A 13416-nucleotide genomic window follows, 5' to 3' on the forward strand; every position below is an offset into this window, starting at 1 on the left:
AACTCTCCAGTTTGACACTCAGTTTAAAATAACAGCTAGAAGTGGCTATATTTAGAGAACAGTCTGGTATTGGTACAAAGCCTCTCATGTTTCCACTCAAGCACACAACAATATCCTTGGCCAGGAAAGAACTCCCTCTGTGAAAGGTCTTGTAAGAATTCAAATGCAAAGTAATGACTGTATATGAACTAGAAAAGATTCATTCATTTGAATTCCTCCTGCTTGTTAGTAAACTTCAACTAAGCCTCTACAAAGCACAGCTCAGACTGGCACTGCCGAGCTATATGGATATTCAAAACGTTAAAGGTCACTCTACCTGAAATGCTACAAAAAAATATTTTAAAATAAAGCATTCCTATAGCTACATGTAAGTTTTCGAGGCCATCTATGAAGATGTTAATACCTGACAGTGAGCACTGTGAAGCTCAATGTTAAGCTGCAGATGCAAACATTAAGCAAACCTGTATAAGGACACAGAGTAGAAAACACACTTTATTCTGTACAGTGTCAGATTCTATAATTGCTTGTGCCCACATTATCATGTTGTTAAGGCCTACTTCTAAGGGAAGACAAGATCTAATATATCCAGTTCCTTAAAAAAATTATTGCTGCTGTATTTGTTAACTTTTAAAATCCAGGCACCAGGATAAGTGCATTTGCAGTTTATGTTTGGTTATCTTTGTGTACTCTAGCACTCAAGGCCGACTTACTTTCCTTAAGAACTCAGGAATTTACACAATCAGAAAGCAGTTTATACTATGGAAAACCATATCCAAATTTGTTCTCAGCTAGGAGAGTAAACCAAGCTGTAGCTTAAAGCCTAAGCAGTACTAAAAGTTATTAATTTTCTTGCAGTCTGTATTGAGTAAATTTTCTGAACTGAACAGTTAAGGATGACACAAAACTGTCAGGCTCTATAATGGAAAATTAATTACTATAGAGTAGAGACAAAATATAACAACAATGGCATTACTCCAGTTCTCACTGTTGTATTACTGTAATCATACAGGACAAAACTGACTATAACCTGACACTTGGGTACACAAATATGATTCTCCTGGGATAAAAAATACCTCAGAAAGATTGTGAAGCATAAAAAAATGTCGCCAGGTCCTGGTCTGCTGGTTCCAGCTCCTTCCTAGAGCTTGCAAATGACTGTGATTGTTTGCCACAAGTGTTTACATGTCTTAAGGCAGAGCATCTATCTTGCTGTACACCAGGCATCTGGCACTCAGGGGAAGGAGAGAAGAAGGGATTTGCTAGGAGCAGACAACAGCAATAAATACTGATAATGAACTGCAGGTCAGCTTGAGGATACATGGCTTTGGAGAATTAAGGACTCTATTTCCCAAACAGATGCATGGGAGAGAGCACAAACATTTACACCTGTTTCATCACCTGCCTGAACACAGTGGTGAGCTGAGAGCAACTCAGAGTCAATATCCATTCATTCATCTGCTTCCCTGCTGGCTCCAGAAAACAATGATGCCAATTACCATCAACTCTCTCATATGGCCTAAAATGAACTCAATTTGCTTTGGCCAAACAGCTGCAAAACTGTGGTCCCAGTCAAGGAGGTTCATGTTCAGAATTATCTGCCAAGAGTGATTAGGCAGAGCACAACTATTTTGCTAAAACTTCCTCAGGATAACAACCATGTCTAAAACAGAACACACCAAAGGCAAGCTTTCAAAAGGAAATTACTAAAAAAGTAGGAAATTATAAAGAACAGATCAAGTCAGAAAATGCATCAGAGCACTCAACACATTAACCTACCCGCTTCCCATGAAATTCTGCAGCCATAAGCATTAGAAACATTAGCTACATGACAATTAAGCTCCAAAGACACCAGTAAGTATCAAGTTCTCCATATCCTGCTTACAACTAAGAGATCATTCATCTAACAGGATCTACAACAAACTCTCTCTTTTCTGCATGAAGGTGCAGAGATTTCATACATACATACATATAAATGGATCAGGCATCTACACATAGCATGTGACTATTCTGTTTAATTCTTAACTTTAAAAGGAATCAGAAATTCTTATGTTTGTTTGCTGTGCATGAAGATATCTTTGAAAGGCCACTGCAGCAGGGCTTTCTTAACTTTCAGTCAAAAATACAAAGATGCCACAGAATCACAGAATAGTTAAGGTTGGAAGGCACCTCCAGAAATCATCTGTTCTGACCCTCCTGCTCAAGCAGGGCCACCTACAGCCAGTTGCTGAGGACCATGTCCAGACAACTTTTCAGTATCAGCTGGAATTGAGACTCCACAGCCATTCTCACAGTGAAAGAGTGCTTCCTATTTTTCAGAGGGAACATTCTGTATTGCAGTATGTGCCCATTGCCTCTGGTCCTGTCACTGGATACCACTGGAAAGAGCCTGGCTCTGTCCCCTCTGCACCCCCCCTTCAGGTCCTTCTATTTATTTATAATATAAACTTCCCCCTCAAGCCTTCTTTTCTCCAGACTGAACAGTCCCAGCTCTTGCAGACTTTTCTCACATGAGAGATGCTCCAGTCTCTTAATCATCTTCACAATCTTTCACGGATATCTCTCCATTATGTCCATGTCTCTCTTGTACTGGGAAGGCCAGAACTGGGTAGAACTCCAGACAGGGCTGAACAGAGAGGAAGGGTCACTCTTGAGCTGCTGGCAACACTGCTAATGCAGACCAGGACACCATTAGCTGCCCTTGACACAAGGGCACATTGCTGGCTTGTGTCCAACCTCATATCCACCAAAGCCCCACGGCCTTTTCTGCTGAGCTGCTTCTAACTAGGCCACAATATAAAAAACATGGAATGTTTCCCCAAAAGACCCTCCAGTGTTCAGAGATCATGCAGTATCCGTAAAGATTTTAAGTCAGAAGTGACTTTGCCTTACAGGTACCTATAACTCTATGAGCCTGGTTGGATTCTTACATTCAAGCACCAACCTTATCATCTAACCCTGGAATGAACAGACAGACATTAAAGTGGTGTTTTCTACATTCCACAGTTCTCTAACCCAGAGAAAGCACTCATCCCAGAGAAAGTACACACCTGCTGACTCCAGCCTTTTTCAAGGGCTTCTCAAGTCGTGTTCATGATAATTTCTGAAAAGCAAGAAACCATGTTCCAGGCTGGAATAAACACTGTTTAGCAAATGTGAAAGAGGCTGGCAAAGGGAGTCACATATTCATTGCCAGATCTACAAATGAATTAGTAAGTACATTGGAGAATTAAGGTACCCCATCTTACGTATCCACTGAGGATTTCTACTGCAAGGGGAAAGTGCTTTTTGGAACACATAAAAATTTTACTGAACAGAAGTTTCTGCAGAGTAAATCTAAATTTTGTTTAGTGCCTTAGACCATGATCTTTAATGTTATTAGTAGAAAACAGGGAAATCTGTTTATTCACAGATGTGATCTGATAATTGTCTGGCTTCCTTACCCTCCAGGTGTAAAGTTTTGCCACAAATGCATTAGCATTTCCCTAGACTTCACTGTCACAGAAGCCTGCTCCAATCTTTTCGAACCATGAGGGATAGACAAGGCAACAGTCTCACAGTATTGATCAATTGTTAGTGATGTAACATCCAAAAAATAAGATAATCTGAAAAATGGACAATTACTTCTTCAATGGCTTTGTATACAACATGGTTTTTTATACAACAGCTGTAAACTGCCCTTCCATTACTATAGCTCTTTATGCATTTTTAATATCAAATATAGTTTGTGGGCCAGGAAATTTGAAGAAACTTGGCACATCACAAGAGTGCCTCTTAAAACATTTTAGCAGTTTGCTAATTGAAAACTGTGAAGACTTTGTTTCCTAAAAGACTTTGGCTGATGTTTCAAATGGAAATCTAATTACCATGATTCATGGTTATTTTCATACTAGACTTACAAGGTTTTCAGAACAGAAAGAAGCACTAGTTACAAATAGCTCATCCTTTATCAGAGAATATATCTATTTAAAACAGCATTCAAAGTACACCAACACAATTACTCACACTTGTAGAGTAGTCTCAAATACTGATCTTCAGCCACATTTGGCAAAGGAAAATGTGTTGAAGGAAAGAAACAGCCGTATAGTGCAGAACACACTCTGTTAATCAAAGACCACTATACTATATTACGTAAAATTGTAGGAATCTTTGGCTTGATTATGATATGAAGAAGTACTACAATAATCACACATTAATCCCTGGCTGTCTAGAGACACAGTGAAGGATGGGGCAAAAGAGGCTTGCTCTTTTCAATGGGAGCAATAAAATTCTTCAAATGATATAAAACATTCTAAGCAATCAAAGCATTATATAAAATTATATGGATGACTGTGGCCTTTTATCTGGCCTTCTGTAACATAACAACAAGAAAGTATTTTTAAGACAGTAAAAACCCAACAGTTAAAGGAAAATCTCTCTAATTTTTAAAGTATATTTTTGTGAGATGGAACCACAGAAGATTTGGCCCTATTTGGTAAGTTTAATCAGTCAAGTAATTATAGCTTTGCATGTATTGCTCTTGCACACAGTGGCTGGGGACAAAACGTCTCAGAAAGTAAGGCAATGGGAGAGCTCCAAAAAAACTGAACAAAACCAACTAGCTGTAACTGGTTTGGTCTTACTTTTTCAGTAAGCTTCCAAATATTTCTACTCAATAGCATTCTACACAATAAGGATATTAGGGCATTTTCCGGCTGATTCTATTAAAGTTTTGAACAGTCTGGACCATGTGCAAGATAAACAAATCTTCTTTACTAGCAGAAATGTTTCTGGAGTGTCTGTGATGATTCTTTCAGCACAAGTGCAAACTTACTTTTCCACACTACAGATCTTGACTCACACTGGATCTTGACCAAAATTTATTGTGAAAATTTCTTCCTCCCCATCAAAAAATTAACTGTGAAATCATGGTCCTTCCTCTTCATTTGTTCAAAATGATTATGCATGTAGTGTAATAGGTGTAACAACCACAAAGTACTGCCTAACAGCACTTTTACTAATAAAAAAACTCATGCCATGCTGCATCTTGAAATTCCTGAAAGAAACTTAACTTTAGTTCATTTGCATCTTCCATTCTTTTTCAGAAAGGTGAAAATATTTCTAGCAGTTTTCAGTAATTTGCATGTCTATACTTGAATTTTAGCAAACTTCAATAACATCTGCAAGGTCAGGGGTTAGGTGCAAGTGATTTTTTCGACTGAGGTGATTTCACCTCCATCACAACTCCCAAATTCTCTTTTGTCCTCCTACAGTTTTTTCTTTTTCTTTTAAATTTTAATTCAAACGGCAAATTATCTATTTTCAGTATTTTCATGCAAAACAAAGTCCAGCCTATTGTCAGAAATGCAAGGTATATTCAATAAACATTAATTTTCTAAGATTCATCCTCCCTCTCTTGTGGCCAGATTCCACGGCTCAGTGTAAAACTACAGCAGTTGCTGATTCTGTAAGCGCTGAATCAGTAACAGCTGTATGTGAAAATACACTTATGAGAATGTTACTATTCTGTGGAGAAGAGGAATGCTTTGAAACTCATCTCTCATGTAGTGACTCACTGACAACAATTTAGGCTTTGTTTGTTCCCCTGTGGCAAATGGAAAGGCCAGACTTATCTCAAGTGAGATCATGCACAGGCAACTGCTGAAGCTCTTGATGGACATAAAGTGCCCTTGGCTGTCTTTTTTGTTTTTTTTTTTTTTTTGCCCAAGACCTGCCTCTGAAGATGGAGGAAAAATACACTAATAACTGTAATATGGGCATAGCTCAATAAAAATGTTATTACCCAGAAGCCTAGGATGGAAGTTATACCTGGGCAAGCAAAATGTAAGATTTCAGGGTCTGGGATCAGCAAGACAAGGGATAGGCTGGAGCAAGATGGAATGCTCCATCTTGGTACTACTATTAAACTGCTAATGACAGCCTTAACAGGAAAATAGTATGAAGAAATGAGTTGCTAATACAAGAGTGGTGGCTGAGTAGTCCAGTAAAGGAAAACAAGAAGAACACACGAGTCTAAGTGTAAAAGAAGTGTGTAAGTCAGCCCTTCGTTCCCCACTCCTCAGTAAGGACAGCTGTCTCTCCAAATTCAATTACTTTGGCCAGGAACACCAACATTTTAATTATTCGGTCAAGGCAAAACAGACCATGCGCCAATCTAAGGGCTTCTACCTCCATCAAACAGCACTCAGTGCAGAGATGCCCTGGCTACAGGTTTGACAATCCCAAACCAATAGGATCCTGTGGCAGGATGAATTCATCAGCTGAGAACTTGCCAGCAAACAAGCTCTGGGGTATGCCAGCCGAGTTCTCCTGCAGCTAGGTACAAGCTGGTGCAAGTTTGCTTGACTCCCAAGTACACAGTGATCTCACAACAAACACGTGAGACCACTTGTCTGATCACAAGAATTGTACAAAGCCAGCAATGTTACAACTTTTTTTTTACATTTTTAAATTATGTACTTTCCAACGTACAGGAAAGTACTGTAGATAGACGGAAAGAAAACTAAGACTTCAAATGTGCTAATTTATTTGCCAACAGGTTTACAATGAAGCATGACAGAGCACATATCAGACATGAACTGTATTTGCTGTGCCACAAAATCTAGGACTGCCAATTATCACCTGCTTCATTACTTTGCATATTACAACCACATGATGTGACATTCAAGATCAGAGAGCTCCGATCAAAAGAGGTCAATTTTAAGTCATATGGCACAGCTGTAAATACAAGCTATTTAAATGGTATGCAGGCAATGTTTAGATTTGAGATTCCTTATGCTGCTGCTCTCGCCTGACTTATCTGATGGCCTGCAATAGCTGTCCTGTCTCTTGAAATTGTTTTTCATATATTTTTAAGTGTAGCTATGTGATAAATGTGTTCCAAAACACAAACTTCAGTTGCCTGAAACTACTGTTATTGATGTTGCTTGCTCACCACCCTTCCACAAATTGTTACCTGATGGATGCCTGTTTGGAGTGTATCACAGGAACAGAGTCTTGGAATAATGAGGCAAAAATAGGCATATGCTTTAAGAATAAGAAAAAATGGCCATATTTGTATGTAATGTAATCTATTACATCACTCTTCTGTGTGAAATCTATCTCTTTTCCTTCAAAATACTGCAGAAAGGGAAAACATTATTAAACCCCTGAAATGTGGGCTATTAAAATATATCCTTGGCAACATGAGATATGAAGATACACACTTCCAGAATTTTTGAAGGAAAGCAACACTCAAAAAATAGGTATTTGAAGCTGTCAATTATCCTATGAGAGCCAGGTGCATTTATCTGTATCAACTATCAGCTGTATCAGTGATAGCTTTAGTGTTTCAGTGCCACAAAACCCATTAGGCACATTAAACAATGATCACTTGCTTTTTGGAGCACATTGCTAATATAAACAATCGCTCTTCCCTATAGATTGCTGTCACAATAGACAAGTTTCTTATCTAGTGCTTAAATCCAGGCAATCAGATCAGCATAGCAAACTTCATTAGGGCAGAGTTAAGCTGAAAACAAAAATACACATTATTTTTAGCACCATTAAACTGGTCTAATGTTAGAGTGAAGGGCAATGGAAAACAAAACATACCTATAGTTCACAAAGTGCTGTACAGATATTCTAAGAAAAAAATGTAAACATTGCCCAGAGTCACAGAAAAGACATGCCATAGTTATTATGTTTAATGAAATTTATCTCTAATAATGTTTGTGGGCAGGATGTTCTTACCACCAGGTTATGGCCAGCTCTGTGCTGGACATAGCTAAGAGGAATGCAAAAACTGCCCAAACCTAACACTTTAGAATGCCTACAATTGAACCAAGGCTGTGTTTCCTACTGCTGTTTTAAGTGGGTCTGCATGGTTTTATTTATTACTATGCTGAGGATTACTGCTATTACACAGAGCATCTTCGTTTCAAAGACCATTTTGGATTTGTAGAGCATGTTTGTTGTCTAAAATAATTGTGCAATTTGGTTAAAGAAAATCTGAAGATTATTTGATGAATCTTACTCTATGCAGTTTGACAGTACGTATTAGAATTAACTGGTATTTGCCTTGCAAACACATATGCTGCTGACAAAGAAGTGAATTCTTGTGGAAATCAGCCACTATGCATCTACAAAGCTCTGTGCCCCAAAATAACTGAAGATGAACTCATGCTCCATACAACTGTAGGTGTTAGCAGAACCAGCACGGTGTTCAAACCTCCCAACACTCTCAACTACTATGAATATAGATGTGATTCCTAAATTTCCTATCCATTGGTTGAGTCCAAGAGTTTAATCTTTCTCTTATATTCTGAACTTAAAGTAAAATTATCTGTTCAGAGGCATCATGAATGCAATAACATTTCTGTGGGCATGCCTACACCACTGAAATTAAAATGGACCGTCGTCCCCTCTGTTTATGTATAGGAGAAACTCACATAAAGCTTTCAGATCTTATCACTGGTAACATACAAATTGATCTGTTGCTCATTTCAGAAGCAGGATTACATTATGATGATCTCTTCCTGAGCAACAACATTACTATGTTTCTTGTGTAGCTGGTATCCTACAAACAGACCAAGCAGAACTTGTTGCATTGAATTTCCCATGCTGCACTGAAAACAGATCTGGCTCCTTAGGGAACACGCTGCCTCAAGCCTGATGCTGTACTGAACCAGCCTGGGCCATGACCTCAGTCGGGGGTGCTTCCCAGCCCACCCCAAGGCTCACTAGAAATTTATATCCACAGCTTTTTCTGTATGTTACATTTTTCCTGGCATGGTGTTTGTCTGCTAAAATCATTATAGTTCTAAAAGGCAAACCCCGAGCTAGCCAGTGACTGAAAAACCTGACATTAAAAAAAAGCACCTTGGTATGCTTGAAGGTCCTGTTCCTGAATTCAGTCATGTGAGAGAGCTTGAGGCTTACAGAGGGTTTCACTGAAGCAGAGGTTTTATGGGAGCACGGGTCAACTGGACAGATGCCTGAATTGTTTCTTGTATAGCTGCTCCTACAACCAGCCACTTCACTAGGGTCTGATTTGCCAGTCTTGAGTAAAGCACTTAGCAGTGAAACAGCCATCCTTTGCAACATTGAGTATTTTATTTTGATTTGCACTTGATTAAAATAGGCCCTAAAACACAAGTTATAGGTATCAAAGCTTTAGGTATAAAATTTAAAATGTTTTCAATTATGAAAATTCTAAAATTAAACAAAAAAAATACTGTATGCTGGAACTACCAGAACACTAAGGAGAAACCAGAAACATTTAAAACAGCAGCTGAACCTTAGAAATATATTCACTTAAGTGGGACCATGTAGCTGCAAACAAAAGCAAAACTTATACTTCCTTTCTGTGTGCCTGGCCCATCAGAAGATACTGGCTTCCTTGGCAACCAGGCAAAATACTTTCAAGTATGGAGTGGAAATTTCTGGGCACAGTTTTAGTTATATTTACATCACCTTGACAGTCTGGCACAAGACTACATTATTGAGAGATTTATAAGATGCAAGAACTTGCATTGCAAGTCAGATAATCCCTGTGAAAGACCCACTGAACGTAATTCTATACCATAAATAACATTTTAAAATAATAAAGCAACTTTGAAGCAATGCAAGAAGAAGCGGAACAATTCAAAGCTAAGCTGCCTCTCCCGTTCTTAACTTCCTCTGTTGTCCCAGTAAATCACCACATGCACATACACTGACCAGCAAATACCAGGACACAGTGCTGCCAAAAGGGGCATGGTTTTATAAGACAAAATCATGAAAGAGCATCTAAGGAAGACTAGTTTTACATACCTGCTGTGTAGATTAGAATGAATTATTTTCAGCTAGATTTAGTTGTGATTCTATGAATGTATTTCTGAAGAGACTAATAGAATACCTCGTGTGCCAAATGTTTGCACAGAATGCCTTGCTATGATCAAATTACAGACTGCAGAAAAACTGTTTATAATGGAAATGCTGACAGAACTATGCTTAATACGAGAGCTGGTATACCACATATCCTCCCAGAGTATAACATTTCAGTTATGTATCTCTGAAAATGAGATGAGCAATAACAGAAGCTGTGCAGCTGCTGGTATGTTTGTTTGTAAAGAAAGATCAAGCTACGGTAACAAAAATTGCGTTCTGTGCACCAAAAAAAGCAGGCTGCTGCTGATCCAAACCCCTGGTCAAAGGTCCTTATATCTTGAAACACTGTGGATGTGCACAACATGATACACACCCACTTCTGCAGGTTTTGCTCCCAGCAACTCCCAGCCCCTTGGAGCTGAATCAATACCACTACCACGGTGTTACAGCCTGTAAATCACAAGGAGGAAGTAAGTGCTGCTTTGCAGACAGACGGACAAAGAGGGTATGGTGTCAGGAGGCATAGCTGGGACAGCAAAGATGACTACTAAATTTCCACTAATACCTTCAAAAAATACAGAAAAAAATCTATATCTATTTAAATAAATAAATAAACTAAGAAATAGATATCAAATAAATAAGAGGAAAAGTACATATTTCAATTATTACATCCTTGCAGGCTTTTCTGAGTTAGGGTTTTTTGTACATTCCCAAAGCTTACTGACTAATCTAAAAAGTAACAATGAAGGTGACTCATTTTGCATAGGTGAGAATTTGGTATGAATCAGGGGGAAAATATAGTTTTTCTCAACTGAGAGACAAGTGGAATACAAAACTGGACCAGCCAGTTTTGAATGGAGCACTGATTAATGACTTCTAAGGGGTTGTCTATCTCTTTGTATCTGTACTCACCTCTTCATTATTCTTGGTACATGTTTTTGGGCTTAAAAACTTTAAAAACACATAGTCCTTTTTCTGTGTGAGCACAGCTTTCACTTCATGAATGACAATTTGGTGAACACATAATCAAAATTAAATTATTTCATTACCCAGTTGCAGCCATGCTGTGTATATTTTTGTTTAGTCTTTTGTTCATGTAGATTCTGTCAAAAATTGGAGCCCACACTGAAAACTTACCAAGTAGTTAGAGTTGCATAGAAACTCTGTGCAGTGACTGAATATTCTTTTCAACAGCATTAAGTCTTGTAAAGCCTAATACAACTTACTGAAAAACTTCACTTTTTCTGTTGAACTGGACGTACAATGAATCGGAGAAAAGTCTTAATTGAACCTGTTGCAAAAATACTCTTGCCCAAGATTGTCTGTTGCCCTGGAAATGCATCCACTTTTAGAGTAGAGCCCAAAATACATTTAGAAAGAAAATAATGCTTAAGGAATGCATAAGGAAAATAATGCATAAGGAATGGGACCGATATGACTGGCTTTTTTATAAAGAGGTTTTGACAAAAGACACCTTTTCCCAACAAAACGTGAAAGACAGAGAAAGAAAGGGGATTTCTGAGGCATCCAGCAGAAACCTGCGGAGATACCTGTGCCGGGGGAGCGCAGACGCTTCCCCGCAGGGCCTGCCTGTGGTCAGGGAGGAACACACCGGGCGGGAGGAGCTGGACGGCGGCTGCTCCCCGCGGAAAGCCCCGAGATGCCGCCGGCCGGCCGCGGGCTGCGGCAGCGCCCGGGCGCGGCAGCGCTCTCACCTTCCCCGTGCAGCGCCCAGGGCAGATGCGCGTAGTCCCACTGGTAGCCGCAGGCGCTGTCCTCGAAGGTGCACGACCCGGGCGAAAGCAAGGCCGCCCCGGCGAGCCGCAGAGCTGCAAGGACAAAGCGAGCCCCGGTCACGGCGCGCCCGGCCCGGGGGCCGCCGCCGCCCCCGGAGCGGCGCCGGGCGCGTCCCGGGCGGGCGGGAGGCGTCCCCGCCGCCGCTTACCGAGCGCGGCGAGCAGGCAGAGCCGCAGCATCTTCCGCGCCGGGCGCCGGGCTGCGGCGGGGGCAGAGCGCGGCGCGGAGCGCGGCGGGGCTGAGCCGGCCCTCGGCACCCCGGCGGGGCACGGGAGGGCAGCGCGGCCGGGCAGGCAGGGGAGGGACGGGGAGGGACCGCGGACACCGCGGGTGGGCGGCCCGTCCCACTCCTGTCGCCGAGCGGGGTCGGCCCCCGCCGCGGCCCGAGGCCGGAGTGGCTGAGGCTGGAGTGCCCTCCAGGGGTTACCCCTCCTCTGCGGGCAGCCTGCGGAAGGGTATCGCCACCCGCGCAGCGAAAATGTGCTTTCTCACGTTTAAGTGGTTTTTCCCGCCTTTCAGCTTGTTCGCAGGGCATCGCTCCCGTCGTTGCGCACCATCGCTGGGTACCACTCCGAGAGCTTGGCTCTGGCTGACGTACTCCCTGTCAGGTGCTTGTGCGCAACAGTAAGGTGTCCACTCAAACACATCTGCAGAGGACAAAGGGGCTCCCACCCCACCAGAGCTCCGTGTTAGCCCTTCTGTCCTTCCCTTCCACGAAACCTGACCTTCAGAGGACCTGGCACGTTTAGCTGGGAACAGTCCAGCACCTGCTGAGATGCTCCAAGTGCTGTAGTTCATCAGCTTACAGAATCACTCAGGACTGGACCCTGAGAGATGTCCAGCCCAAACTCTGCCCAAAGCAGAGCCAGCTTTGAACTTAGACCAGGTTGCTCAGTTAGGGTTTGATAACCTCCAAGGGTGGTTGGGCTCTCTGGGCCCTGGCTGCAGTCCTGGACTGTTTTTGTGGGGAAGGTGTTTCTTCCTTGTGAATGCTCTGAATTTCCACTATTCCAGCTGTGCTACTCCCTCTCACTCTCCAATCATGCACCACTCTGATGAGTCCTGACGCTGCATTTCCTCTGTCCCTCTCCTGTCCAGGGCTGTTGTTGAAGGTAGCAAAAGTTATCTCTCTTCCCAGCTGAACCCTCTCCTGGCAGGACAGGGTCTCCAGGCCAGCTGCCTCAGTGGCCTTCTCTCACCTCACATCTAAAAGAGATTAAGACCACTTAATGTGTTGCATTGCAAATACAGAAATTCTGAATTATTTGTCTAATTAGGGCTGCAGACATAGCATACTTTTCAGATTTGACTGGTGGCACATGGTAGTATTTAAAATACAGACCTTCATTTTATTATCATGCTTTAATATCAAAGCATTCAGTGAATAGGACCACCAGAGGCCCCTTTTGTTACTCTCCAGGACCATAAAAGGACATCCAGCTGGAGGTGAATGTGTGTAAATTATTTTTAGGGAAGTGATGTTTATATATTAGATAAGAAACACCTTTTAATGAATATATATGATTATGAATGGATAAACCCCCTGTTGTACAGTTTCACCTCACACACAGAATGAAGAGAGTTTAATCTTCTGTGTGTCCTGTGCAGATAAAGAATGCCTACTTTTTAATCCTTCAAACTGAGTCAGAAAGTTTATTCTGGCCAATTTCAGTATCTCCATGAATTAATTTCAGTACTAAGGCACTTGATTAGCTAAATTTTAGCAGCTTTGACACATGCCTATTTTTACACAGAACTAAGTATAGTGCATTA

General features: G+C 41.3%; 1 protein-coding gene across 2 annotated transcripts in view; it reads right to left on the bottom strand.

The window, feature by feature from the left end:
• Positions 1-11941, bottom strand: part of MAMDC2 (MAM domain containing 2) — a 55611-nt gene extending 43670 nt beyond the window's left edge. Inside the window, exons 1-2 of one of the 2 annotated variants that reach the window (XM_064404166.1) lie at positions 11792-11940; positions 11562-11675 (exon numbers count right to left, since the gene is read on the bottom strand). In XM_064404166.1, coding sequence (XP_064260236.1) covers positions 11562-11675; positions 11792-11822 — 145 coding nt within the window. In that variant the 5' untranslated portion in view covers positions 11823-11940. Of the gene's footprint in view, positions 1-11561; positions 11676-11791 lie in introns of both variants that reach the window. The other variant, XM_064404167.1, reaches the window with a different exon arrangement.
• Positions 11942-13416: the final 1475 nt, after the last annotated feature.

The sequence above is a fragment of the Passer domesticus genome, chromosome Z, assembly GCF_036417665.1.
Source record: "Passer domesticus isolate bPasDom1 chromosome Z, bPasDom1.hap1, whole genome shotgun sequence".
In the NCBI taxonomy this organism is placed as follows: domain Eukaryota; kingdom Metazoa; phylum Chordata; class Aves; order Passeriformes; family Passeridae; genus Passer; species Passer domesticus.